This window comes from Centrocercus urophasianus, unplaced genomic scaffold, assembly GCF_019232065.1.
Source record: "Centrocercus urophasianus isolate 14NV4802_14NV808 unplaced genomic scaffold, USGS_Curo_1.0 seq_19, whole genome shotgun sequence".
Taxonomy (NCBI): Eukaryota; Metazoa; Chordata; class Aves; order Galliformes; family Phasianidae; genus Centrocercus; species Centrocercus urophasianus.
The window spans coordinates 6701870-6728521 of NW_024884744.1; the positions used below are offsets into that span (position 1 = coordinate 6701870).

The 26652-nt window shown below is 38.2% G+C and overlaps 2 protein-coding genes across 2 annotated transcripts; one reads left to right on the forward strand and one right to left on the reverse strand.

Moving 5' to 3' along the window:
• The first annotated feature begins 773 nt into the window (after window positions 1–773).
• TTC14 (tetratricopeptide repeat domain 14) lies at window positions 774–9775 on the forward strand. The gene is made up of 12 exons (XM_042820683.1): window positions 774–954; window positions 1038–1162; window positions 1772–1971; window positions 2565–2649; window positions 2732–2861; window positions 3387–3539; window positions 4114–4185; window positions 4643–4762; window positions 4846–4968; window positions 5541–5658; window positions 7538–7647; window positions 8351–9775. The coding sequence occupies exons 1-12, from the start codon at window positions 791–793 to the stop codon at window positions 9318–9320; spliced, it is 2370 nt and encodes a 789-aa protein (XP_042676617.1). The 5' UTR covers window positions 774–790; the 3' UTR covers window positions 9321–9775.
• On the reverse strand, window positions 9312–26652 carry CCDC39 (coiled-coil domain containing 39). Its single transcript, XM_042820682.1, has 19 exons — window positions 26539–26652; window positions 25334–25480; window positions 24143–24301; window positions 23100–23192; window positions 22888–23016; window positions 22123–22314; window positions 21212–21315; window positions 20732–20864; window positions 18954–19148; window positions 18061–18225; window positions 17450–17587; window positions 17020–17228; window positions 15518–15641; window positions 14615–14774; window positions 13450–13556; window positions 12065–12205; window positions 11747–11926; window positions 11426–11514; window positions 9312–10836 (listed from the first exon to the last, which is right to left on the reverse strand). Exons 1-19 carry the CDS (start codon window positions 26647–26649, stop codon window positions 10680–10682), a joined length of 2733 nt encoding a protein of 910 aa, XP_042676616.1. The 5' UTR covers window positions 26650–26652; the 3' UTR covers window positions 9312–10679.

Consider the following 26652-nt stretch of genomic DNA (forward strand, 5'->3'; position numbering starts at 1 on the left):
ATACACTGGGCTGCGTTGTTTTGTTGACACGCTGTCTCTAAGGCAGATGTCCCTGTGCAATGATGGTAGCATGGAGACAAAATGGACTGCTTAAATACGAAATTAACCCTCACGTTGAGGGGCAACCAGATGCAGTCTGTGCATCGGCAGAGTTTGAATTGCTCAATTTCCTAAACTGCAATTGATTTCTGCTCACAGAAGAAAAGGTCTGTAGGAAAAGTCCGTCACACATGGGGTTCAGCTCTAGCCGTGCACCACACTTTTACACCTATGTATATCTGCATACCGCACAGGAGAAACGCTTACGAAAGCAAAGTTTGTGTTGCAAACAGTTTTTATTGCTCGCTCTTTGCATTTGCTAAGAAGCACAGATCAACTTCCCGGACAGCGGAGCTGAGCCCCGCCCCGACAGCAGCCCCGCTCAGGCTGCAGCCCACGTGCAGCCGCTGTTCCCATGCAGCCCCCCGAGCCCGGCCCGGCAGCGGCCCCTGGCGGCCCGCCGCTGCTGCCGCCGCTCCCTGAGCGCTGCCGGCTCGGGCGGAGCGCACGAAGCCCCTGCCTTTTCGGCACGTTTGTTTCTATTTTCCGTCCTGCTGCCGGGGCACCCAACGTAAGGCCCCCGGCCCGCCGCACCGCTTCGCTCAGAGCGGCCCCCGGAGTCCTCCCGCCCGCCAGGGGGCGCTGATGCTGCCCCGTCCCGCTCTTCGCCCCGGCCTCTCCTGCCCGGCACTACGCGTGCGCGTTGCCCTGTGCTCTCCCTTCCGCTTCCGGTCCTGGCGGGGGCGGCGGTATGGAGCGGGAGCTGCTGCGCCAGGTGCTGAGCTACCATGGCCCCTCGCTCCTCGCCTTACTTCGCTCCGAGCAGCACGATAACCCCGACTTCCGCGGGCTGCTGCCGCCCCCGGGGACCGTCTTCGAGCCGCCCCGCGGAGCCCCCCGCTCTCCGTCCGCCTGGTGAGGGATCGCAGGGGCGGTTAGGGGCGGCGGGAGAGCCTGGAGGGGCGCGGGGCCGTTCTCAGCTCGCTCTCCTCCCTCAGGGCCGAGGAAGACGCGGAGCTCGACGCCGAGATACAGCGCTTCATCGCCAAAAAGGCGGACCTACTCTTTGCTCAGTCGTGGAAACCCAATGGTCCTATTGCCGACAACATTGAAGAAAATGAAGGTGAGGGCCAGTTCCTGGCACCATGCAGCACCACCCGAACCTTACATCTGCGAGCGTTGTCCAAACACCTGCTGAACTGCAGCAGCTCGGGGCTGTGCCCCTGGCCTGGCAGTCTGTTCTGTGCCCACCACCCTCCGGTGAGGAACCTTCCCTTAATTCCCCTCCCCTCACACAGCTCGTTGCTGTTCCCTCGGGTTCTGTTGCTGTCACCAGACAGCAGAGTTCAGCACTGCCCCTCCACACCCTTTCAGGAACTGTGGGCTGCATTGAGGCCTTTCTTCTGCTCTGGGCCAAAAAACCCAAGGCACCTCAGTCATTCATTATACATCTTGTTCTCTAGGCCCTTCCTCCTCTTTGTAGTCCTTCCTTGAACTCTCTCTAACAGATTTATGCCCTTCCTGTATTGTGGTGCCCTAAACTGCTCACTGTGCTCCAGGTATATTTAGAAGCCCAGATAAAATTTTTTGCTTTTACATTTTCTGGTCTGTGCATAAACTTTTGCTGCTATAAATGAACCAGGTTTTAAAGCATTCTGCTGTTTTGAAGCATTTTGTGCTTTCAGGCTGTAATTTGGTCATTTTGGAACTGTGAATGTCTTCTGTGTTGCAGAGTATTACGCTGTGATGCCTCCCCTGGAGCAGTTCATGGAGGTTCCTGGGGAAATCAGGAGAGAGTTATTTTTTCGAGACATCGAACGTGGAGACATCGTGATTGGGAGGATTACTTCCATTCGTGAATTTGGCTTTTTCATGGTGTTGATGTGTCTGGGAAGTGGTTTCATACGGCAGATTGATGACTTACAAATCAGTGTAAGATTTGACTGTGATCGTTTTACGGGTTTACATTGTATGTCATAATGCAGTGGTACAAGTAAAGGTGAATCTGAGCTTTGGGACAGGGAGTGGTAATTGAATTTGTGGACAACTCATGATTTTATGATGCTTTGGCTGAGTCAACAAGCACTTTCATTATACTCCATGCTCAAAATGTGTTACTTGAGAGTGGAAATGTTCATTATCTGTGGATTCATAAATTGTATTTTGAGCCAAGCCATGCATTCAATTATTATGACTTTCATGTGGGGGAAGATTAAACTTACATTCCTCCATCTTAATTTTGCGGAGCTAAAATGCCTGGTTTTGTTCAAATGCTTTTATGTAAGCATGTGTGGTGGCTTTGATGTTGTTAGCACATGTTTTACTTCAGGGAGATAAGAGTTTCCATTTTTAAAAAAGTTCATGTACACATGGAGTGTTCTTACTTATATATAATGTGTGTTGAAAGATTGTTGAGCAGATGAAGTTGTGAGTCAATGGCAGTAACATGGAAAATTCTGTAATGCAGCCAATTTAGCTCTGTAATTAAACCTCCTTTTTTTTATTCCTACTTTCCTGTATTGTAGGCTCTTTGTCCACTGAGAGATGTGCCTTCTCAAACCAACCATGGAGATCCTTTATCTTATTATCAAGCTGGAGATCTTATTCGAGGCAAGTAGCTGCGAGTGTAATTAGGAATCAGTTTCACTTTTGGGATCTTTGTGCTGTGTCCTAACTTGAATTGTTTCTGTAGCGGCTGTTAAGGATGTCGATCGATACCACGAGAAGATCACGTTATCACTCTACAGCTCAGCTCTTCCACCCAATCTTTCTAGTACAAAACTAGGAGTAATTGCCACTGAGGACTTGCCCTTACATTATAGGTAAGAATATGCTGTCCAGGCTTTCTAACTAAAGATATTCAGCTTGTCTGAAGAGTGTCTTTGATAGAATGTCCTTGAAACTTGTCAGGATTGTTTCCAATTTAATTTGGTAACTGCAGTCTTTTTGTTGGTCTTTGCTGTCACTTACATTTTTCTAGATTTATCAGCTGTAGTTGATTTTTCACAGTCTGTCCCAGAATGCAAGAAAAGCAAAAAGCAAATGAAGTTACGTTTGCTAAATGCAGAACTGAAGGTATCTGCCATTGTAAAACTGCTTTCCTTTTTACTGTTTTTGTTGTTATCGTGACTCTGGGACTGAAATATTAAACTCCTTAAAATTTACTTTGGCGGGAAGCTCATTGCTGTCTCTGCCACTTTCAGTATAGCTAAACAGTAGGAAAACTTATGCCTGTAGAAATAAGTGGCTTGTATGCCCATACTGACAGTGCTGCTTACATCTTCTGAGCATAACATTCAGTGTCGTGTCCATCCGTGTTGTTCTGTGTATGCTGGTGCTTTCTGAAGGCGAAGCTTGGAAGTTGCAAAAACAGGAGAGACATTTGAAGAGGTGTTGCATCGTTCCCCGGGATTTGCAAATCCGTCATTAATTGAATATTTAACAGAAAAACTAGGAATAAGTGAATCAAATCCACCATCTTTGATGAGAAGTCTACAAATGTAAGTGATTTTTACGTTGTTCCTACCCTGTCACTTTGTTATTCTAATCCCAATGTAGATATGAGTGGAAGTCATAGACGCTGGTACTTCAACCATTCTTATTTCAGTTTCCATGACTGCAGCTTCTGTGTCCTTTAATATTTTAAAGGCAAACTCCTCTGGAGTAAGAAATTAGTGTTTAAAATTGTTTGAGTGAGACGTGTCCCCAAGCATGTTTGATGCCAAGGCTGTAGTGGGTTGTTATTTCAATCTCGTTAATGTCTTTGGATTGAAATGCATGATGATTGTTAGTAAGTAAAATAAACTTAAGACATGTGTATGTATGTATTGGTATCATGCACCCCAAGGTAGATGTGAATATGATATATATTTTTTTTTAAATGTGCTGTAGCCATGTTGCAGTGTTAGAACAGTTTGGGAAAAGCGGATCCAGAAAAAATAAGTCGTGACTGAGGGAGGGAAGCAATGCATTGTAAAAGTAATATTTTAGCTTATTTCAAATGCACTACGTATTATAATTTTAATGTTACAGAGTTAAAAGGCAACTTTAACTTTTATTTTTGTTATTTTAAAGGAAAAATATTGATGAAGAAGATTTTGCCCCTGCATTGAGGAAAAAGCAGTCTGAATCTTGGGCCCTGAATTGGTATGCAGTATGCTGATTTCTTTTCAGAGGCTGTTGTAAGATTAGGTTAGGCTACAGCTCTATTTCCTGAAGGAAAACACCCATTGAACCAGTTTTTCCACAGCACACACTTCAATTTTTTGTTGAAATACTTCTTTTGAGTTACTAGGTGTGGGGGGGGGGAGGGGGGGAAATGGGGATGAGTATTTACTATTTCTGAATTCTATGCTAGCAAAACATTTTTTCTTAAAACAGTAGTATGTAGCAGCTTCAATTAAATACATGAAAGATTATTTACCATGACAGATCTTATCTTAAATTACAAATAATAGTGTCTAAAGAAAGTTCTGAAATTTAATTCATGTAATTTACCTTCTAATAAGTTAACTGCTTGCATGGAGCACTAATTCCTGAATTATTGGCAGTAAAATATTTGTAGCCTTACCATAATGATGTTTTTATAAATACTTTTCTCTAGCGTGAAGGCAGGGGTTGATTGCTTCAAGGATGGGCGCCACGTGGAAGCCATGAATGAGTACAACAAGGCTTTGGAAATAGATCCACAGAATGTTGAAGCTTTGGTAGCTCGTGGGGCTCTGTAAGTCTGCTTGTCTCATTGGATTTCCTACTTTGTGAAAGAAAAACATTGTTAAAGCCTGTGCAACTTTTGTGTTGCTGTAGGTACGCAACTAAAGGAAGTCTGAACAAAGCCATAAGTGATTTTGAAATTGCTTTAGAAAACTGTCCTACACACAGGAATGCAAGGAAGTATCTCTGTCAGACACTTGTGGAAAGAGGCGAGCAGTAAGTGTAGTTAGCATTATATTTCTGTTTGGCTGAGAATAATTTTCTTACAGTATTTTTTAATATGGCCCTAGTTGGGGCACAGATTGGCACCTGACCTTCCTGGGTATTTATATGTTGGAAATACATCTGCTGTGGGTTTACATTTTCTGCTCTGTCCTACTTATAACTTTTGCAAAATAGTTAAGATTTAATTCTTGATATCTTTCCACAGGAGGGTGCCAAGCTCGTTTAAAGTGCTGTGAAATGGCTGAAGACATTCCCATGTGTATAGGAATGTTGACTCTCTTATGTATAGAGGAATATATATTCTCATATATGTCTGTATATATTTTTATGAAATTATTTGTAACAAAATCATGTTTTGTCACTTCTGTGACATATTTGTTACCCTCTGCATCAGAAGAATTAACTTTGGAGTACTCGGGAATAGGTTTCTTAGCATCTGCATTAAGAAGAGACACATTATTTTTGAAACTGGAATTGAAATTATACAGAGTATTATTTCTGATGATGACCAGGACATGAGGAGATACAAATTAACTGTATGTGCTTTATCATTTAAACGTTAGGTTGGAAGAGGAAGACAAACTAATAAATGCTGAGAGTTACTATAAAAAAGCCTTAAGTTTGGATGAGACTTTTCAAGAAGCAGAAGAGGCCTTAACAAAAGTCCGTAAGCGTATACAGGTGATTCTTTACTTTCTCTTCATATAACTCAATTAAAATATTATAAATAGCAATATAATAAATCATCATAATAATTATAAATAAAAATCATTTTAAGTCTTCTGAACAGAGAGGCTCGACAGTGATGCTTTGTCTTGCTCTCTGCTTCCCTTCTCCATAGTAAATCTTTTATAGTGAGCATTATGGCTGTACCTACCAGAAGAGAGGTACCTCTTGATGACTCCACTGTTTTGAGCAGAGTAGTGAAAAAATGCCAAACAGTGGAGATGGGAAAAGAGGATAAAACCATTAACCTTAGGTAAAACCAGCCAAAGTGCAGGAAGATTTCAAGGGGGGAATCTGTAGGTGATTAAAAGGAAAAGAGTGGGCTGGGAGGGTGGGCAGATGATTTTGAAAATCTTAGCCATCTTTTTCCTCCCTTCCCTTGCACACAGCATGTTTCCCAGGTGAGCCCTGGTTAATCTTTTTGCTAATCTGTTGTCTTTTTTTTTTTTTTTTTTTTTTTTTCTTCTTCCCCATTTTCCTTTTATTTAACTCCTTTACTTGTATTGTCTTCCAGGGAGGATCATAGTAAGATAAAGCACTGAGGGGCAGGCTTGGTGTGTTCTATGCTTTGCATATTATGAAGTAAAGAGACTAAGGCAGGTGGCCTCAGTTGACGCTTCTTCAGTTGGTGAAGCCATAATGCTGACAGGTTGCTTTGAGAGAAGGGAAAGAGGATCTACGACAACCTTTTTAATAAAACTGAGCTGCATTATAGATAAACTGTTGTATGGTATTTGAGCACTATCTATGTTTGGCTGCAGTAGAAAGATCTTAAAGCCTTGGTTAAAATGAAGAATATTTGTAAAAGTAGGAAATACTTCATTTTCTTTCAGCGTTTTGTAATTCTGGTATTATGGTCATTGATGCAGCAGGTAAACATAACGTGGGCTGTTTCTTTCGCTTGCATAGCCGTATCTTCTATTAAGGGTTTCCTTTATTGTATCTGTTATGACTACTGCTAAGTTTTGAAAATCACCAGACTTGCTTCTGTTTCTGAATAGAGCTGCTCTTTAGGGGTGTAGATTGCAGAAGTCTGATCCTTACTAGATTTTAATAGGCTTATCTTATTCGTCTGATAATCACAATCTTGCATTTATATGCATTTGAATATGCAAGTCTGGTACTGTCACTGTTGTGTTAGAATGGCTGAAACAACACCAAGTGTGTTTTCCTGTAATACTGATTATGTGTTTTTCTTCAATGCATTTTCTTCTGAATTGGACCATTGTTGCTGTATCTGACATCTGGTGCTGCTCATCACCAACAAACCCTTGGAACATGATTTCTTACGTAAACTATGCATCAAACTGGTCTGTGAAATTGTTACAAAATGGTTTGTATGCAAACATGGCCAACTTCAACACATTTTACAATGGGCTCTGCCATACTTTACTTGTAAACTGCAATAACAATATTTCCCCTCCAATCTTTTTTTTTATTTTAATATTTTCTTTCTTTCTTTTTTTTTTTTTTTTTTTTTTTTTCAAATTTTCCTGCTCTCTTCCTCCACACTGCTAACACTGTGTTCTTCTTGCATATGCTCTCTATACCCTTTGGACCACGTGTTTCGTGGTGTGCTGGATCACGGGTCCACTGCAATGGTTGGTCAAATACATTCCCAATGGATCAAAAACTGCGATATGGTCATTAACAAAAACCTGATCATAACAATGGCCAATGCCAAACTTCTTATTAACTGTCAATCTGGGAATCCTGGTAAAACATCCGTGCTGTAACTATATATTTGAATGGCGTTGGGGGCATGGGGAAAACTTTAACTTTTAATTAACACTTTTAATGAATTTTTTTTTTATGATGTTTGGGTTCAAAAAAGAAATCTTTGGAATTGAGGGAGAAACAAGCTGCAAAAGAAGAGAGAGAGAAAGAAAAGCAAGTAGAAACAAGTGCAGAAAAATTGCGTAAGCTTTTAAAAGAGGAAAAAAGGTAACCTTTGTTGATTCAGTACTGATTCTTGAGCATATTAAGCCAGAATGTGAGCTCTTTTTTTCTATTAGAGAAAGCATCCCAAACCAGTAAGTTACAAACTGTTAAGGGGCCCACTGTAAATTCTAGAGTTTCTGACAGCACGAGCTAAATGAAGAAAAATCACAATACATAAAGCAACACAGCTCCATGGTTGTGTCCCAACCACATGCTTTTAACATGGGCTGATGAAAAATGAGCTCTGACATGAGCAGTCTACCAAATTTTGAGTCATTATCTGCATCCTGTTATTATTTCAACATTAGCCATTGAATAGGCCTTACGATTTTAAAAAGAAGGGCAGCAAGTGCATGTAAGTCCATGTATAATCGATTTTCAAATGAGCTATGTAATGGTAGCATTTGTTAGTTACACAGCCTTTTATTGAACAGATGTTTACAAATACTTTGTAAGACTTTGTAAAGTATTGAAGCGCAGTGCTGTATTGAACAGGACACACTTTGTGATACATTGTTCAGTGGATTTAATCTTAATTCTTTTGGTAAAGAAATGACGTTTTAAAGTCTCTTGCTAAGACAGGCCCAGTTTCTGTTCATGCCTTACAGTCCAATCTCAGCCAGACTATGGGGAGTGCAGAACTGTTTTCTAGATAAAATCTTTGCCTAATGCTGAAGATTACCTCACAGGTTAATTGTATTTTTAGGTTGAAGAAGAAAAGGAAAAGATCAGCTTCCTCCTCCTCCTCCTCCTCTTCATCCTCTTCTTCATCCTCAACCGATTCTTCATCCGATGCATCAATTTCTTCCTCCTCTTCCTCTGATCACAAGAAACGCAAGAAAAAGCATCGGAATAGATCAGAGTCATCCCATAGCTCCAAAAAACGCTCTTCCAGAGCTTCCTCACATTATAAAGATCAGATTAGGAAAGAGGAGTGGTATTCACCTCCAGCTGATACCTCCGCCTCCTTCCTTAACCAAAATTTTGAAATGGAGAAACTGCTGGAAAGGCAGGACAGCTTAGTATGTCCAAAAACAGAGGTAAGAGAGAAAGACAGACACTGTTCTCTGTCGAGGACTTCAGGTGATGATGAAGACACTTTTGGAGGTAGGTCTGAAGATTCAAGAGATTTTTGTAGTTCCAAAACTCAGGCAAGTACTAGCAAAACCGAAAGATACCATAAAACAGACAGATTTTTCTCCAGTAGAAGGGGATATTCAGGTTCATGTTATAAGTCAGATGATAAAAGCAGGATGCATTACTTTAGGAGGTCGGAATGGGATGCAGAAGGGAGAAGAGAACACTATAAAAAGCACGGCTGGGGTCAGGACAGGTATTACATGTCACCAGCAGGGTCTGACTATTCTGGCAAGTCAATGGGAAAGTACAGATCATATTCTGGCACTCCTTTACACGAAGGTGATAAACGTTATGACAGTGATAGGCAGGAGTTAACTCAGCATAGAAATGAAAGTGGGCGTAAGAACAGGGAAAGAAGTTATGAGGAGATGAATAAAACAAAGGAACCAGACAGGGAATCTACTTTAAATGATACAGGACAAACAGAAGGCGGCACTAAAAGAAACCTGCCCCAGAACTTAGTTAACATATTCAATCAGATTGCTGAGTTTGAGCGGGAAAAAGGAAGTAAGCAGAAGAAACAGCAAAATACATAAGAAAATGCTTTCTGTTGGATGTAGTTATGCATTTTTATCTGGGCTTCTTTGAAGGGAACACACACATGAAAAATGACAAGCAGAATTTCTTGTCTTGCAGAATGTCAAAGAGTTCTTAAGGTAAAGATTTTTGTGGTGGAAAGAGATGCAGTGATACCTTACATAAGATATTGATTATTATTTAGAATCAAATTTTCTTATCCTCTCAAGATGTTCCTGTACAGTATGCTTTGTGTGATGGAATGAAATCATTTGATTCTCTTGGACTGTGGCTGTGGAACTTCCATCAAATACACTTTAACAGCAGGAATTTGTTTTTTGTTTTTCTTCCCCTGGGATACAACTGACTATTGCTTCAAGCTTTAACTTCCAGCCATTGAAGGTGGAATACTAAATTAAATTCATATGCCATCAACATATATAACTCGTTTGATCAATAAATTTTCTTAATTTTGTGTCTTGGTTTTTTGTTACTGTTGCTGGGCTATTTGATAGAGGTGCAGTGGTTATTTTATGTGCAGCTCTAGTGAATTGAACCCTCCAGTGTCTGGGAGAAGACAAATGCCTTGTGCTCTTTAGGTATATCAAACACATTCTCTAATGTTTCTGTAAAAAGAAATTGATTATTATTTATTAGTACTGAAGGACTAGCTAACATCTGGCTAATGATGTATAATACCAGTTGTATTTCATTTCATCTGTACCTCTGCAGAGTAATTCTTAATATGTCAGTTGCCAAAAGGTAGCATGTAATTTTGCAAAGCAGTGTTTTACTGACTTCAACTGCACTATTGTATGCCATCATCTTTTGATTATGGTAAGATGGCTGTAAGAAGTCAAGAGTGACCTGGAAACAGTGCACAACTACTGTCTGGGTTGTTGCAAATGTTCCGCATTGCTGTTAAGGTAAGAAAGACAGTTACAGAAATATGTGACATCTTTGTAATTAAGATTAAGCTTGATCCTTTTTACAGATTTATTGCCCCTGCTGCAGCTTTTGCAAGCACAGAATAGGCATAATGCAGTCAGCTGACTACCTGGAGTTCTGAGTTGTGCAGACTGCAGTAATTGTGAGATACCAATTAACTAAAACTGATGTTAGTTATGTTAAAGCTATTTTCATTGAGCATGTGAATTACTGGTTTCTAAAAGGTCTTGCAGGTCTTTTGTTCTTCAACAGCAGAATCAGGAAGATATTTAAAGGTTAACTTATGCAAAACATCCATTATAGTAAATAATATATTGCTTACTTTAAGTTTTATTTTAAAGTTATAGTGGTCTAATTGCCAGCAGACCTGCATAAATTAAGTTTCAGCTTAAGCAATTTAGAAGCCTTCATCGTGGCCTTCAAAAGATTATTTAAGAGTAGTGATTTGGACTGTCAGAGCTGCTAGTTCTGCTGGATGGTGGTGAACTGGCAGCAGCTGCTTCTGCAGGAATGTTGACAGATAAGTTCAAGTCTATGACTTTGAGCAACGAAGTCTGACTAGAGGCTGAATTTGTGCTTCTGGAGGACCTGAAAAACAAAAATTTATTCATCAGTGTACAAAATCAGTGTCTGTTCTAGGGAAATGCACTACGGAAGTTTGGTAGACATTGACACTAACGGCTTAAGTAACCTGTGGAAATGCTGTTAGATCACACCTGATTCAGTATGTTTCATGCATTGTTAATCAAATGTCCGTTGGAGAGAGGAGAAAGATATCAATTAAATAGTATAGGCCTGTCTTTCCTGATTAATTATGAAAGGGAGCTTACAAACTTAAGAGCCAAGTCTGGTTGAGCTCCAATATGTGCTTGTAAGACCACGTTGTATGTGAGACCACTTGTAAGTGACAGCACAATTAGAAGAACAGAACAATAACTGCAGAAAAATCAATTGATTTTCAACTGTGAATTTTAAACTTAATTCTGTGCTAAAAATAATCTAGTAGACCGAAAGGAGGGAGAAGCTTTCATAGTAAGCGTAAGCAGAGGCAAGACTGAGAAAACCTGCAAGAGTAAGGAATTTTATCGTGTAGGGAATAATTTTGATGTTTTAGCTTTTAGTTTAAAATAAATGAGCACCTCCCCACCCCCCACAAAAGAACACTGTTAGCACTTACCTGCTAGAAGACAGTGAGCTTTGTGTGGATGGCGATGGAGAACTTTGACTACCTCCAACAGAAACAACTGTTGGCAGCTCTAGATTGAACTAGAAAATGTGGAGGAGAAAAAAAAGTTGTGTAATAGGATACAGCACAGCAGGAGAGTTTATAATGCTTTGTATTTAAGTGTATATTGAAAGCCGATGAGCACATTTTTTGCTGTTGTACTGTAAGTACTGTACTTCATTGCTGAATTAGGCAGTTGCACTTGAAAGACACCTTGTCAGTAGGCCTCGATATAAATCAGGATTTTACTGGCAGGTTAACTGGAAAGCTCACCTGGTGAAAGTACTTCTGAAAGGATGTAGTTAAATCAGGATTTGCATTTAGAACATCGGCTAGCAATTTGTTGATGGTTTTGCTGAAGTTCTTCAGTGCACGGAGATCAATGTCTTTCTCTTCCTGTGTTTCTGTTTTAGTTTTCCTTAGGGACTGAATCTCTCTGGAGAGTCTGGAACACTAACATAAGTAAGTTTAAAACATGCTGTGATGGAGATGCAGTTTCCTTGTAGAAACCTGCTGAGTTCAAGTGCTGGGGTCTTAACACAGTACAGCTGTTGACCACTAATGTTACAAGTTGTTAACCAACATACAGACCTGTTTGATAACCCTTTCTAGTTTTGGCTTCTGTTCTTCTATGTCTTTGTTCAGCTGCAATATAACACTTTGTTTTTCCTTATTTTGCTCCTGAAAGATGGCCTCCTGCTTCAGTAGTGAATCCAAGTTTTTTTCCATGCTCTGCAAATGCATTTGAAGAGTAGTTTTAAGTTGTAAAGCAGTTCTGATGTCCTTTCAGTTTTTGTCAGAGGATCTGTTATTGCTACTACTTGTTTCTAAATATTGCTCAAGCAAATAGTAGTAATGGTACTGCAGCTCTCTCAGACTATTCAATGGATGAATACTTGCACAAAGGACCACTAATTAATTTAGTAAATTCCCACTGACTTTAAAGGTATGAATAATGAAATCACAGGCATGTGTTTCCAGATGTGGCTGTGAGTTGCATCTACAAATGATTTATGCAGTGTAGTACCAAACATTGCAGAGCCATACTTTCCCTTGCGAGCTGTCCCAAGAAAAATAACATTCATTTGTTTCCCAAGAAAAGAGATGGGATGCAGCAGCTGGAGTGAGCAAAACCAGCTCTATAAGAGTGGCTCTGTTTTCAGTTAACTAATAAAAAGGCAGGAAAGTATATTCTTTAAGAGCTCCCTAGAATTTAATGCCCAATGAAGACAAACCTAGCTTAAGAAAACATTTCTGACATCAAAGAAGAGGGACGACAGCTATGTTATGTGGAGGTAAAATAAGCAAAAAGAATGTTGACCTACAGGCTTAGAACAGTTGTGTAGGGTATAACAGCATGCCTTAGGTTTCTTCTGTTTGAGGATATATTAATTTCAATGTGTGAAGTCTTAATTAAGTTATGCTATTTCTTAAGGGTCTGGGATGCTTTCTAATTATAACTGGAGCCAAGAGAAGTCTCCATTGTGGAGCCTGAACACAGATTATCCTTTTCCTTAGAAGAATCACCTAGCTTCCTCAAGCTAAACTGTAATGCTGTGTAGACAAACTGGAGCACCTTTGATAGACAAAAAAGTGCCAGAGGAGGCAAGATGGGTCAATTTTAAAACCTGCAATACTGGACAAGTTGATACAATGTGCTACAAAGATGTAACTGCTTTCTTGGATGCCAGTGCAGAGCATTATTCACCATGGATTTGGGATTTTGGATCTGTAAGGCATACGTCACTAAAAAGCCTGCTGTTCAGTTGTGACTCAAGGAAATGCAGATAAGCAGTTTTTAAAGGATATGTAGAGCCTTACATAAAAATTTGCATATATTGATACAAAGTATAAGTTGTAAAAGAGAATGAGGCAAAAGTTGTTCCAGAATTTGCTATTCTTTTGATGAGATGGTTTGTATGGATTGAACTACATGCTGCAGCCATGTCTGACTGGAACTTTTGCTTGTACTTTACCTTCAGATATTCCTGAAGTTCCCGGACTTGTCTTCGTTTGTATCTGTATTTTTCATCAGCAACCCTTTTCTCTTCTTCTAGTTTCAGTTTTTCCTCATACTCCTCACCTGTGATCCCAAACAATGAGGCAGAGTTGTACACAACACAGTTTCCATTTCAAAATAAGTTGAATATGACTTTGTTAGTTAAAATGTTACAGATACCTCAAGATTTAAGATATTTTTGTTACATTCCCTTACTTGTTCCAAATTACTTACTAGCTTTATGGAAGATAGTGATTTTAAATCCAGTGTTCCCAGAGCCAGGAGAAGACATAAGTTAAATATCTTCTAGGATTAAATTTATATAATTGCTCATAATGATGCTTTTTATAAGCTAAATAAAGGAAGTTCCACTGAAAATAATACAAGATTATGACAGAAATAATAGGTGAAGATAAGTTTCAGAATTCTGAGATTTCCAATATCCAAAAGAGTTTATAGTTTATTATTTTAGCTGACACTACCTTAAAACAGTGCAGTTTCTCTTGCTTTTCTTAATCATTTTCCTGGATGAGAGGTTACTACTTTTTCCTCTCCCCTTCCATGTGAGAACCATATATGATAGTTTAGCTAAAGGATCTGCATTCACTAGGAGTGCATGTACCTAAGCTGGCTGTACCTGAGCTAGAGTTGCAGTCCAGTTGCTCTGGGTATCTTGTGACCCAGCTAGTTCAGTTGACACCAGAAGCTGATCAGTGGCATAGTTTGTTTTGTATCTGCAATTTGAGCTGGTTACAGTGTGAGATGCAGCACTGCAGGGAAAGTAGTGCTTCTTGTGTTGTGCAACTCTATCTACATACTTCATTTGTCATTCCTTTCTCCCATTAATGATTTTCCCAGTAATTATCTTTATGCTCTGCTTCCTCCAAATGTACCTTTGCAGTATTTATATAGGCCTAGAGGATGTTCACATAAATCAGATGGAAGAATGTGAACGTTTTCTGTGGTTACTCTGCTCAGCCTTGCTGAACTAATAATAGTAGTGTGTCAATTTCACTCCCTTTTGCTACTACAAGTTTAGTCTGGCTGTGATTCATTCTTTCGTGCCACTGAATTTCCCCACTGTATAGCAGTTATACCATCATCTGTAACTCACAGCAAACAGTAATTTACATTTTACATACTTGTCTCAGTGACTTCCTTGAAAGAGTTTCGGTAATTGCTGTTGCAGTTATTAAGTATTTGCAGGGTGTTTTCAAGAGCAACAATTTCATTTTCAGCTTTACTGATCTTTGAATCTAAATCATCACCTTCACGCTTAAGTGCTTCCTTTTCCTGTGCAGCCTGAAAATAAAACTGGTATCTTAGGTGACTGAATGCATACTAAAAACATTAGGACAATTACACAGAGAAGAATTATGTTGGATATGTAGGGGGTTAAAATCCTAGGTATATCCTGAGGTTATCTTTGTGAGGATTGGACTGAAATTTGAGTTACTGGAAGAAGTAGGTATTTACAACACTAGAAGCTGGATGCACATAAGTCAGTGGGACCCAATGGGATTCATTCCAAGTTACTGAAAGAAGGGTTGATGATTTTGTGAGAACTCTCACAATCATTTTTCAACAGTCTTGGGAATCAGGAGGGGTCCCAGCTGATGGGAAGCTGGGAAGAGTCTTAATTTTCAAGAAAAGAAAGAAGATCCTGGTAACTACAGGCCTGACAGTCTCACTTTGCTGCCTGATAAAATTATGGAGATTATTCTGGGAGTTACTGAAAAACACATCAGAAACAACATAGTCATTGGTTACAGCCAACATAGATTCACAAAGGAAAAGTTCTGCTTAACTAACTTAATTTCCTTTTGTGACAAGGTCACCTATCCAGTTGACCAAGAGAGGCCAGCAGATAAAATCTTTTTGGATTTCAGCTAAGAAATCAAGAAATGCATACATGTTGTACTGAGGGATGTGGTTTAGTGGGAGATATTGGTGATAGGTGGGCGGTTGGAGTGGATGATCTTGGAGGTCTTTTCCAGCCTTGGTGATCCTGTGATTCTAAGTTGAACATAAACATAATAAAATACCTTTATTACATAGTAGGCCTGAGTTTTCTCCTCTTCTCCTTCAGGTGGCATCATGATAACAGTAAGAATTTCATATCTGCATCTCAGTTTATCAATTTTATTTAGGCGATCTTGAAATTCAGCACTGAATTTTATGGGGGAAAAACAAATGAGATGAGCAAATGTTTGTCTAGCAGCATTCTGTGTGCAGTTTGCTGCAGCAGCTTAAATTATTGTTAGACCTGCAGCCTGCCTCTCTATGAGGATGCGGGTAAGGCAGCATTTGTGCTGTTCCTGGTTTTTGATGCTTTCTGTATTCTCCCAGCCACAGTCACCTGTTTTTCTGGTTATTTACTGTTTTCAGTTCTAAAATGAGTCAGATTTATTTTCACATTTCAGATCATAACATGAAGGGCTGTGCCACAGTCCTCCCTGAAAACGTTTAAAGGTTTGGCATTTAAATCCTGCAGCTGTGCAAGCTGCCCCCTCCTGATCCTATCTTAATATTGCCACTTCGAGATGACAGCAAGCAACAGCAAGCAAACACCTCAAATCAAATTACATGGAAGTATCAATTAGCTGCATAATTACCAAAGGAAAAAAACACCCATTCTGCGCTCTTGGTGAGCAGTTAAGTTTTAGTCACACCAATTCATTCTAATTTCCTATTGTGAGGGGTGGGGTTAGCAGAGGAGTGAATAAAAACCCTGCCACACTTCAGAGTTCAGCTGCTAAAGCATTGATTTTTTTTACTAGATACAGATACTGGCATTTAAGAGTTAAAGCCTGTTCCAAATGCTTCAGAGTGATTATTGTAGAAGGGAAAAGGTTTTTTTATGTCTTTGCTTTGTCAGATGGCATCTTCTGTATTACAGTACATTGGCAAGAAGTAAGAACCACATAGCTGAGATTTTATTTTTTGCTATATAGAGCAGATAACTAAGTACTGTTTTTTTAATGTAAAAATAAAAGAACACCCATACTATATGAGTTTTAAACTCTTTGAGTACTTTCTCGTGCTCCAGCCACTGACTGCACATTTCCTGATTATTTTGAAAAATGCAGGGTTGCACACACAACATGTGCTTCAGACAAAATGCCTGCGACTGAGGCTTCTCAATACTGTAGGGGATCTTCAGTAACAGAATGAGTTGTAGTCTCTCACTAATCAGTGAGAATGGACAGCAAAGACAGAGATCTGTCTAGTGGTTAATGCTCCAGTTTTCAGAGAAGATTGCTTGTTAGCCTCAGCTGTGGCAGTACATGACTAACAGCAAGATGTACTTTGTTCTCACTTCCTCCAACTGGTAAAATTGGTTAAAATGCCTTTTTTTCAAGCAAGCTCATGGAAAAGGTACTTGAGAAAATTTTTTACTTTGTTTTTTTTTCTCAATTACTTTCAGATGAAAGAACTGAAGGAACCGTTGGACGATCGGTTAGGACTTTTGTATTTTTAAATGAAGTTTTACATTGTAATGTTGTTTTGGAGTTGCTGCACCGGGGATTTTGAAAATCAGCATTACCTTATGCGTTGCCGTTCCTGATCCACGAGTCTGATCTGGGAATCCAGCATTGCCTTGTGGATCTTAATTTCCTCAGTCCTTCCTGCTATGGCTTTCTTTAACTCCAACTTCTGCTTTTCCAGTGTTAAAACCTTCTCTGTCTTATTACAGAGTGTATCTTGAAGACGCTTCAATTCCAGTTTTAGGAGATTATCTTCAATCATCATCTCCTGTCAAATGCCAGAAAGGTCTCAAACTAAGAAAGTATCATTTTTAGGTAAGATTGCAGTGATGAAAATGACTTCAAATAAAAATTGGGGATGGAAGGTGTAACGTTATAAAATAGGGGTTTGTTATGGATAAAATAGACAACCAACCTTCACATGAATTTCTGTACATTAGGGGGAAAAATAGTGCCTTGTATTAGAAAAAATGCAAAATAATACAGTACCTGCTTAATGGCTTTAGCTTTTTTTAACTCTTGATCTGATTTCTCATTGAAAAGATTTAGTTCGTTTATCTTGATCATCAGACCACTTGCTTCTTCTCCTGTCTTATCCATTGCTCTTTTGATGAAATGGACATCACTCTGTTTAATTCAATTTTATGTAATTATATGTAGTTATATGTAATTCAGTTATATTTAATTTATTTCTGTTAATGAAAGTTGCACAAAAAACTACTAGTATATTTAAATGAAAAGAATTAAGTGCTGGAGCCAGGTGCCTTAACCATCTTTTGTCCATGTGTCTGTATTCTGCCACATAAGCAGTGCCTAGAGCACTGCAGTCCTGATGGAGAGTGCTGTTGCAGTATTGATGTCATTGCTTCATTTGGAGTCTAGTACTTAATTCTTATTTAAACAACATACATACTTCAGCCAATAAGGCAGTACTAATATAATCTTGTATTTTGGTCCATTAAAAAAAATTGAAAGATCTGCAGTCATGTCTGGCCATGACTTTGATATTCTTAGTTCATCTTCATAAAACTATCTGACTCCAATAATACTGCAGGCTATAAACATATAACACAGTCAACCTCATGTTCTAAGGAAGATACCTGAAGTTTCTTGTGCTGTGCATTTAAAACATCATATGCACTTTTCTTTTCTTCCAAGGCTTTCTTAAGTTCAGTAACTTTTTCTTCCAAAACTTGTTTTTCATCTGCATTAACCTCCCCTTCTAACCGTGACAGACGTCTCTGTACTTGCTGAATATAAAAATCCTGTTAAAATATTTGAAAGTGAATTCATAGTCTGAGATAAGCAATTCTAGCCTTCCTATAAAGCTAGAATGCTGGATCTAAATGTTGCTTTAGGATAGTCACCTAATTAAGCTATTGTTTTATAATAATTTATGGCTTATAGACCTCATAAATGTAAAACATTATCAGAATATTCTTAGATGACTGATGTGCAGAGATGGCTCAGAAGTAATCTGCTAGAAGAATAACAAAGCACGCTCAGCAGTCTGCTCTAAGGGAGGCTTACAGCATAGTTGCCATCTTGCTGTTACCAGTGGATGCCAATATAAAAGAGCAAATTTTCAAAGTAGTGCGTAAGAAATTTGCACAAAATCCAATTAGTAAATAAAAGGATTTTGGCATGTACCTCTTGTATTGCTTTAAAAATTTACCCTGAGGTGTCCATGGTTCACAGGGATCAAAGAAAAGAACTGATTTGAGAAATTAGTGGGAAAAGTACCAGATCCAGAAAGTAACAAGATACATATGAACATAACATAGGTGATACACAGCAAGTTTCAGTTATTTCAATTTTACTGATACATTTAGAGACAGAAATGCAGACTTCAGATTAACACTGCACAGCACTGCAAGAATTTCAAAGGACGGACAGGGATTACAGAACTTGAGCAATTTACTCTCATTATACCTGGGAACAATCAGAATAGAAAAGTGTGTTGACATTTTACCTGGTTATATATCAGTTTTACCTGGTTATATATCAATTCCTGTTGTTTTAATGCATCTGCATCAAGTCTGCGCAGACGGCTATTAAGATTTTTAAGTGATGCTCGACTTCCCTCAACTTCTGCCAGAACACATTTCTCCTTATCCATCTGCACCTTTAGCTCCTGAGTTTTCTTGAAAAATATTTCTTTTAGGTGGTCCAGTTCTGCTTCTTTTTCCTAGTGACAAATTAATCGTTAAGTAAGTTGGGAAGATTTATTAATCGTATGTAGGGAGATAAAAAATTTCAATACTATATCCATTAATAAGAATATGGAATTTCACAGGTCTTCAAAATGGCTGTCAATGAAAAAAACTGACTCAAGAGGAAAGGTTTTTTGCCTTAACTTTGATCTTATCTTGCTATTATATGAACTTAAGTACACATTTTTTAATCACTTCCTTATCCACAGAGGTAAGTTACCACTGACACATGAATCGGTCCAGTAAACGAGGTCTGAGGAGGGTTTGCTAGGACAAAGACAGTGCTGAACATTTCAGGGAACCAGGAATGTTATGAAACAGAATAGAATTTGTTTTTTGAGTAACCCTAACAAGAAGGCAGCTCTCTTCCTTCCCATCCTTCCACTACTCCCCACCACCACCCCAAATGACAAAAGACCTTCCAAAGCTCAGGCAGGTCTGTATACTTGTTTCTTGTAAGGTACACTGCAAAAATGAGGTAAGTGGCATTGCTGCCTTTGAGAGTCCTGTTCTGAAAGGCTCAACTACCTTTAGTACAGCTCCATTACAGAGTCTGAATACGCACATTCTAATTAATAAAGCAAAACACTACAGAATTCACTCTTCAAATTGATTAAAAGTGCACTTATTTTTGATTTTATAAGTATGCATTGTGAATTTTGCTTGTGAATGATCTTGCTGGCTTTAGTAACGTTGTAAGATGAGTTAGATCCTTTAGAAGTTCATTACCAGATTCACCCATCAGATTTTTTTGTAGCTGAACTTGACAGCAAGTGTAATTCCTAATCAAAAACTCAGGATGGAAAAAGCAAGGCGAGTTTAGTATTGAATCTATTAAGGACTATAGTATTTTGCACTGACTTCAGCAGACCCTGGATCATACTCAAGCAGAGGAACTGAAGAAGTAAGCTTTTTAATTTCCTGTGTCTGATTTTGAGGTATATTTCTGAACCTAGTGGAAATAATTACTGATTCATCAACTGAAACTGGATCAAGATTTGACCTTATTTTCGTAGTCTCTCTTGCATATCTAAATGATTTAGTAGAATTTTTCCCCCCTCTCTTTAAATGTGGTTGTCAATAGCACAAGGATATTCAGTAAGCTTGGTGGCACAACAGTGTATTGGCAGAGACAGAAGAAGAAGTATCAGAGCACTAAAGCGTAAAATGGCGAGATTTCATCCACATTGTTCCTGTAAGTATCTCTTCACAGCAAATTAATAGATGCCACAAAAAGTCATGTGTAGCTAATGTTGATGGAAAGCATCTTTCTGACTAATACATTAAAATACTCTTCAAGAATAGCGCATCCAAGTTAAAATACTACCCTGAAGCTCCAGAGCTGCCAAGCTCAGTGTCATCTTAGGTTATCCGCCACAGACGCGAGTAGAGAAACCCTGCTAATGGTTTAGCCACCCTGGTAATAGTTTTAAGTAGCAGTAAGTAGGTTTTTCATTTTAATGGAGTGTTTTATTATTCCAACTTAAGTGTTTGTTCTAGAAAGAGCTTGCAAATTCAAATGAACCTTCGTTTGTAGAAGCCATAAAAACATTTTTACCTTGAATGTTTTCTCTTCTTCCTTTAGCATTTCTTCCATTCTCAAAGCATTGTCTTCTGAACTGAGCGTCTTCTCAGTTACAAGCTTCAACTTGTTGGAAAGACCTGCATTTCTTTCTTTAAGAAAGCTCAGTCTAAACAAAAATAGATGATTTAACAAGTTGCATGCATGTTGCACTTAAAACACCTCTGAAATCAAATATCAAGTATCTTACTGAGCAGCTGCCTAATAACACAGACTGAACTGGAAGCTGTGATAACCACGGTCCTAGCTGGCTGTTTCACTCCCTTTAATGAACAGTGGTTACCAGGAATATTTTCTAACTTAAGAAATTACTGTACACAGTAGTAAAGTAGACATGAAATAACCAGAAGCTGGGAGGCTTTAATAATTAACATTATTTAAGATTCTTTGCTAGAAGAAGGATCTGAGTATATCTGTAATTCTTACAAACTGTATTTTTAAAAGTCTGTTTCTTACCTGGCTTTTTTTTTCTCAATTTCTTTCTTCATATTAGTTACCTGTATTCTTAAAGACTCCAGATGAGAAGCAGTTCTGTTCACAGTGGATTTCAAAATGTCCAGCTAATAAATTAATTAGGAAATCAGTACATGAACCACCTGGTATGGAAAACCTGTCCAAACTTAATTCAACTGTATTTTATTAAATTTTTAAATTATTAAACTTTTAAGTTGCCAAGATTGCAGAGTAGCCCAGTAAAACCATTTTCTTGCTGAGAGAAAACTTACTCAGGTAATCTAAGTGTATCCCTCCTGCACAGATTCATGAACTACCTCCTGGAACAACTACTACAGATGTTTAAGTAATGAAGCAATGTGGCTCATTTCTGTTTCTAAATGCAGATTTAATATAAGTATAAACAGCATCAAACATTTCCTATTCACAGGAGAGTTGCCTTTGATTAGAAAGCTATGAGAAAGTGTTTTTCAAGAATTTTAATCTGACTCCCTGGGCAATCAATGCTCATTTCTGGCAGTACAGGACAGGAATTGTTCGGAAGACATTTCTCTGATCTGTATACAATACTGGAGTCTAGGTACAGTAAAGGCAAGATCCATCTGAAGCATCTAATAGTGTTATATCATTTAAAAGCAAATGAATTCATTTAATTCCATCACCACAGAGAATACAAGCTCATTTCAATGGCTGTATGCTTGCTTTTCTTCAGTGCTGTCGTTGAGGGGTTTAAATTCAGGCTTAAGATCTAAATAATCAAGAGCAAACTGGGAAGAACAGATGTTTTGTTGAACTATTGAAGAGCATAGTATGTGAACAGAAAAGTAAATGCTATTCATGTATTTCCTCCATCTAATCAAAATTAAGAAATTATAGCTTCAGTTTGGTTTTCTGCACTGACTGGACATCCTCACCTCGTTCTCCAGCTGAACTCTGTAAGCATCCTGAGTTTGATACTCTCTCCGGAGACTGGTTGCTTCTCGCTCAGCAACAGAAATTCGTTTTTCATATTCCATATTATTAATAGTTTCATTCACTAAAAAGGAAGCCTTCTCTTTCAGCACACTTTCTTTCTTTCGCATCTCCTGTTTTAACTCTGCTAGTAGCTATTGGGAGAAAAACATTTTAGGTTTTCTTACATTATGTAATGTGTTAGATTAGAGCAAAACCAAAAGACAGATTACTGTTAAGACTTCTTGTACATTTGTTCACAGATGTAGAAATGCTAACTCCTTCCAATTCTAAAGGTTCACTATTTTCTTTTCCTTTCTTTGTATCACAGCCCAGACATAATCCCCTCACCGCTGCTGTCTTTGCACTCTAAGAAATAAATAACACTCCATCTTGTCGCTTCTTAGATTCTTAGGTCATACAAAAGAGCAGTACTGAAACTGGCATGCATTGCATTTTCAGACTGAAAATTAAACCTGATCCAGCATCAAGCAGAGCACTATTATTTACACTGAGAGAGAATGCTTTCAAAATAAATTCTGACTACGTTTCACAAATAGATGGACTTTGAAAACACCTTAATAAAATACAGAGGTCAACAAAAAGAACACTAAGCATCTAAAAAAACCAAACAATTGTTCTCATGAGGAAGTGGCAAAATTTCTCTCAATCTCGCAGATAGAAAAGTAGGCTGACATAGTGATACAAATCAGGCAAAGCAGTTTTACCAAAGCACAGTGATCGATCTGTTGATCTCTTTTTTGCATCTGCTGTATTGCGTTCTCCCACTGCCTGATGACTTCTTGCCTTTCATGGTGAACTCTGCGAAAATCTTCAGCTGTCTTGTCGAGCTCCATCTGCTTAGTAAAAGCATTCCTATGATTTCTTGTTTTAAAAAAATTGTATATAAAAAGATACTTCAAGAACCTCATGGACAAACCTGAGCAGTTATGGTTTCTGTAAGCTCATTATCAAGAGCTCTGCGTTTCTGATTTGCTTGCATGGTCAACTTTTCTACCTGAAGGATTAGTGCCTGAAATAAAATGATATGAAAATAGTCTGTATTTAAAAGTAACTATATTTAAAATCTTAAATTTCTAAAACTCTGCAGCAACTGAGGATGGAGTTATTGAGGCATCCATTTTATTGTATTTTACAGAACAAAGAACTAAGAACCCAAATTTTTCTTCGTACAAGAGGCCATAATCTTATGTCCCTAGGCCCAGACTGGAGCTAGGCCAAAGGAACCTTTTCACCACGTGCATAATGTGCGTGAGGACTCCTCGCCACCAGCTGTTTCACCCAACTCTTCTTAGCATACCATGTGACTTGCTAATGGAGATGTTATCAGTGAGACTATTAGTCTAAATTGAAGTTTTGTGGTTAAATATTTAATGACTAAAAAGCAGGTTTCTCCCTACTGTATTTCAAAGCTAAAAAGAAGGGATACTTATAAATTAATATTGTAGTTGGGAACGAACCATTAGGAAGTCTGAACTTGTGATGGGAGTGTCTATTTATATGCATGTATAATATTCATTACTCTTGCATGAAATAGCCGTCTTTTATACTAAGTAATATTAAAAATTTTAGTTCTAATGAGAAAATCTACGTTACTTCTCCAAATTTGACTCACATATTGAACAAACTTCCCGCTGAATTAAGTGTAATTGTCAGCTGTCTAATTTTTTTTTACTAGCTATTTGTGCTTTTTCTCAGAAAATTTCAAACTTAAATGTTACCCTTATAGAGAAAGAAGTTATTGTCTTCAGTAATGCATTTCATCTTTTGTCAAACATGTTCTCTCTTATCTTTGAAATGAGCCTTCTTCAAGCACTCTTGTGCTAATTAGAAATCATGAGTTTAAACTGTACAAAATCTCAGTCTTACCTGATCTGACAACATAACAAAGTCTTTAGCTGCTAAAAAAAGAAATATGTTTTCCTGGTTTTGTTTCTGAAAATTGCAGTCATTTCTACTTACTCCTAGTTTCCCTTCATCTTGTTGTGCATATTTCTGGATTGTGATAATATCATTATCTTTGCGATTTGATTCCTTTATCCAACTCTCCAAAACTTCCTCATCGCAATTCATCTGTTGTTTTAAGCTTTCCAACTTCTTCGTGGTTTTATTTATGGTATTCTAATAAAACATGAAATAAATTTAAGGGTTGATATTAAATAGCTAATATTTTCTTTGATTAGTAATTGAAACAACTGCTTCAAGCACTGTAGCAAGTTTACACACATATTGTTGTCAATAGAATCGATAAGTAGTTTGAGTTGGTTTTGTTTGTTTTTTGATTGTGTCCAATAATTGAGAAGTGCTAATATATGTCCTAAAGAAGAAACAAGGCAATAAGTTATCAGAAACCTAAAATGCAAACGATTTTAACCAGAAAAGTCAGTTCTTTGCAAGTGACACCCATGTGCAACATGTTTGCACCACATAATAAACTGATCTGAGGCAACACAGGGAAGTTTCTCTCTCACACATTCAGCGCCTCGTTCTTAGATCCTTATCCTGTGTATGAATTTACAAATGGTCCCGTATGACTGTGAAGAGACTTCCTGATATAAATATGATAGTATCTGGATGCAGCTGAATAGCAAAGATGTCTTCATTCTGCTACCTTGTCTGAGAGAGTGGAGAGTACAAAGTGACATAACAAGAAGAAAGAGACTGTGGAAAATAAAAATGTAAATAATTTGTAGAAAAATAAGAGACTGTGCCGTAAAATATGAAGATGCTGTAGTTATACTGCATACAATTTTAATCTTTTTTTTTCTTTATGTAAAGCAACCTTTGCATTTCAAAATCATACCCTGAATTTACTGTAGGGGGGAAAGAAGACTTGCCACCAACAATCTAATCTGTGAACCATAAAGAAAACAACTTCCAGAGTTATCAAGATAGGGGCACAGATGTGTGGCTGTGTATCTGGCATTAAGAATTGAAATCTTTCAATATCTAGTTAATATTTGCTAAGTTTCAACCAGTTTGTGCAAGGAGAACCTAAGTGTCATTTTATTTACCTTATTATGGTTTAAAAATTTTAATTATAGACAGCTCTCTTGAATCTCATAATATTATTTCTTTAACTGCAAGTGAGGACAAAAGTAATAAAATTTAACTGCAATACTGAAGTTCTTCTACAAAAGTTTTGAAACTTACTTCTTGACTGTTTTTCTTTTCTCTTAAGGAAACAGTCTCATCTTCCAGACGTTTGATCTCACTTTTAAGACGTCCATGTTCTCTTTCAGCAAGGGCTTTAAAGTGTTGTTCAGTTTCAATTTCATTCTCTCTGGCTTTGTAAAGAGACTAGAGAATAACAGAGTTCAGCATTTTACAACAGACAACAGGCCCTCATCACCAATCAACCAAAAGAGAGGACATGATTTTGTCATGTAAATGCATTTTTATGTAAATATTATATATATATTTATAATACACATTGTATCAGATACCCCAGATCAACCATGTATAGCCCTAGGAACCCAAGTCAAAGATATTTCACCCTAAATTCAGGACACTGATCTTCCGAAGTCTAAGTAGTCTAAATCTTAGTGTCTTAGAATAAAAATCTTAATCTCACAGCAGCTTTAAGTAAGATTCATAAGGTACAGGGAATTAAATGCTTTTATTATTTTGTGTTGAGAGAGACCACCAGGCTGGCCTACAGCAGTATCATGTCTAATCTTTCTGACAAAGTGATTTGACAGGATTTTTCCCCTACATAATACAAATCTGTCACTTTCTAGAGGCTTCTCTTGCATGGTATGTGCTGCCTCTTTCCTCACTCGCCAGTTAAAGTGTGCAGCTAGCACAGTGACAGGAAAGTTGTTCAGCTGCAGGACAGTTTCTCAACTTTAGAGGTGTGCAGCTGTGACTTGGAACTCTTTAGAAAGCTAAGCAGCCCATTTTAGCCAATTAACTCACAACAAAAGTGCAGTCTTGCACCTTTACCATCTCATTCTTCTTTAGAATCTGACAATTAACTCTTGACTGTTAAAAAGGTTAGAAATGCTTTTCCCTAACACTCATTTTCTTCTTTGACTTTTTTTTTTCTTTTTTTTTCTTTTTTTCTTTCTTTTTTCTTTTTTTTTTTTCCTAAAATCTACAAGTAAAGACATCTAAACTGTGTCCTTTTTGGCTTTTTTTCTAGGTACCATCATTTGATCCAGGAAGGATCTTTTTATGGACCATCAACTGCCATCACTGGAGGCCACAGTTTGAGTTGTGTTTCTTGTGAAAGTCCCAGATGAAAGGCCAGAGGAACTCCTGCAAAGCTGCCACACAGGGACTCCAACCACAGACAGGTGCTCAGATCACAGCGCTGCCAGAGTGTCAGTGACAGGCCTGCCGGGTGGCCAGTTTACCTGGGTGAAGCTGAACTCCTGCCTCACGTTCTTCAAGTGAGATGTCATCGCTTCCACACGCTCTTCAAAGTCAGTCAGCTGATTTTGCAGGTTCGTTTTTTCTCTCTCCATCTT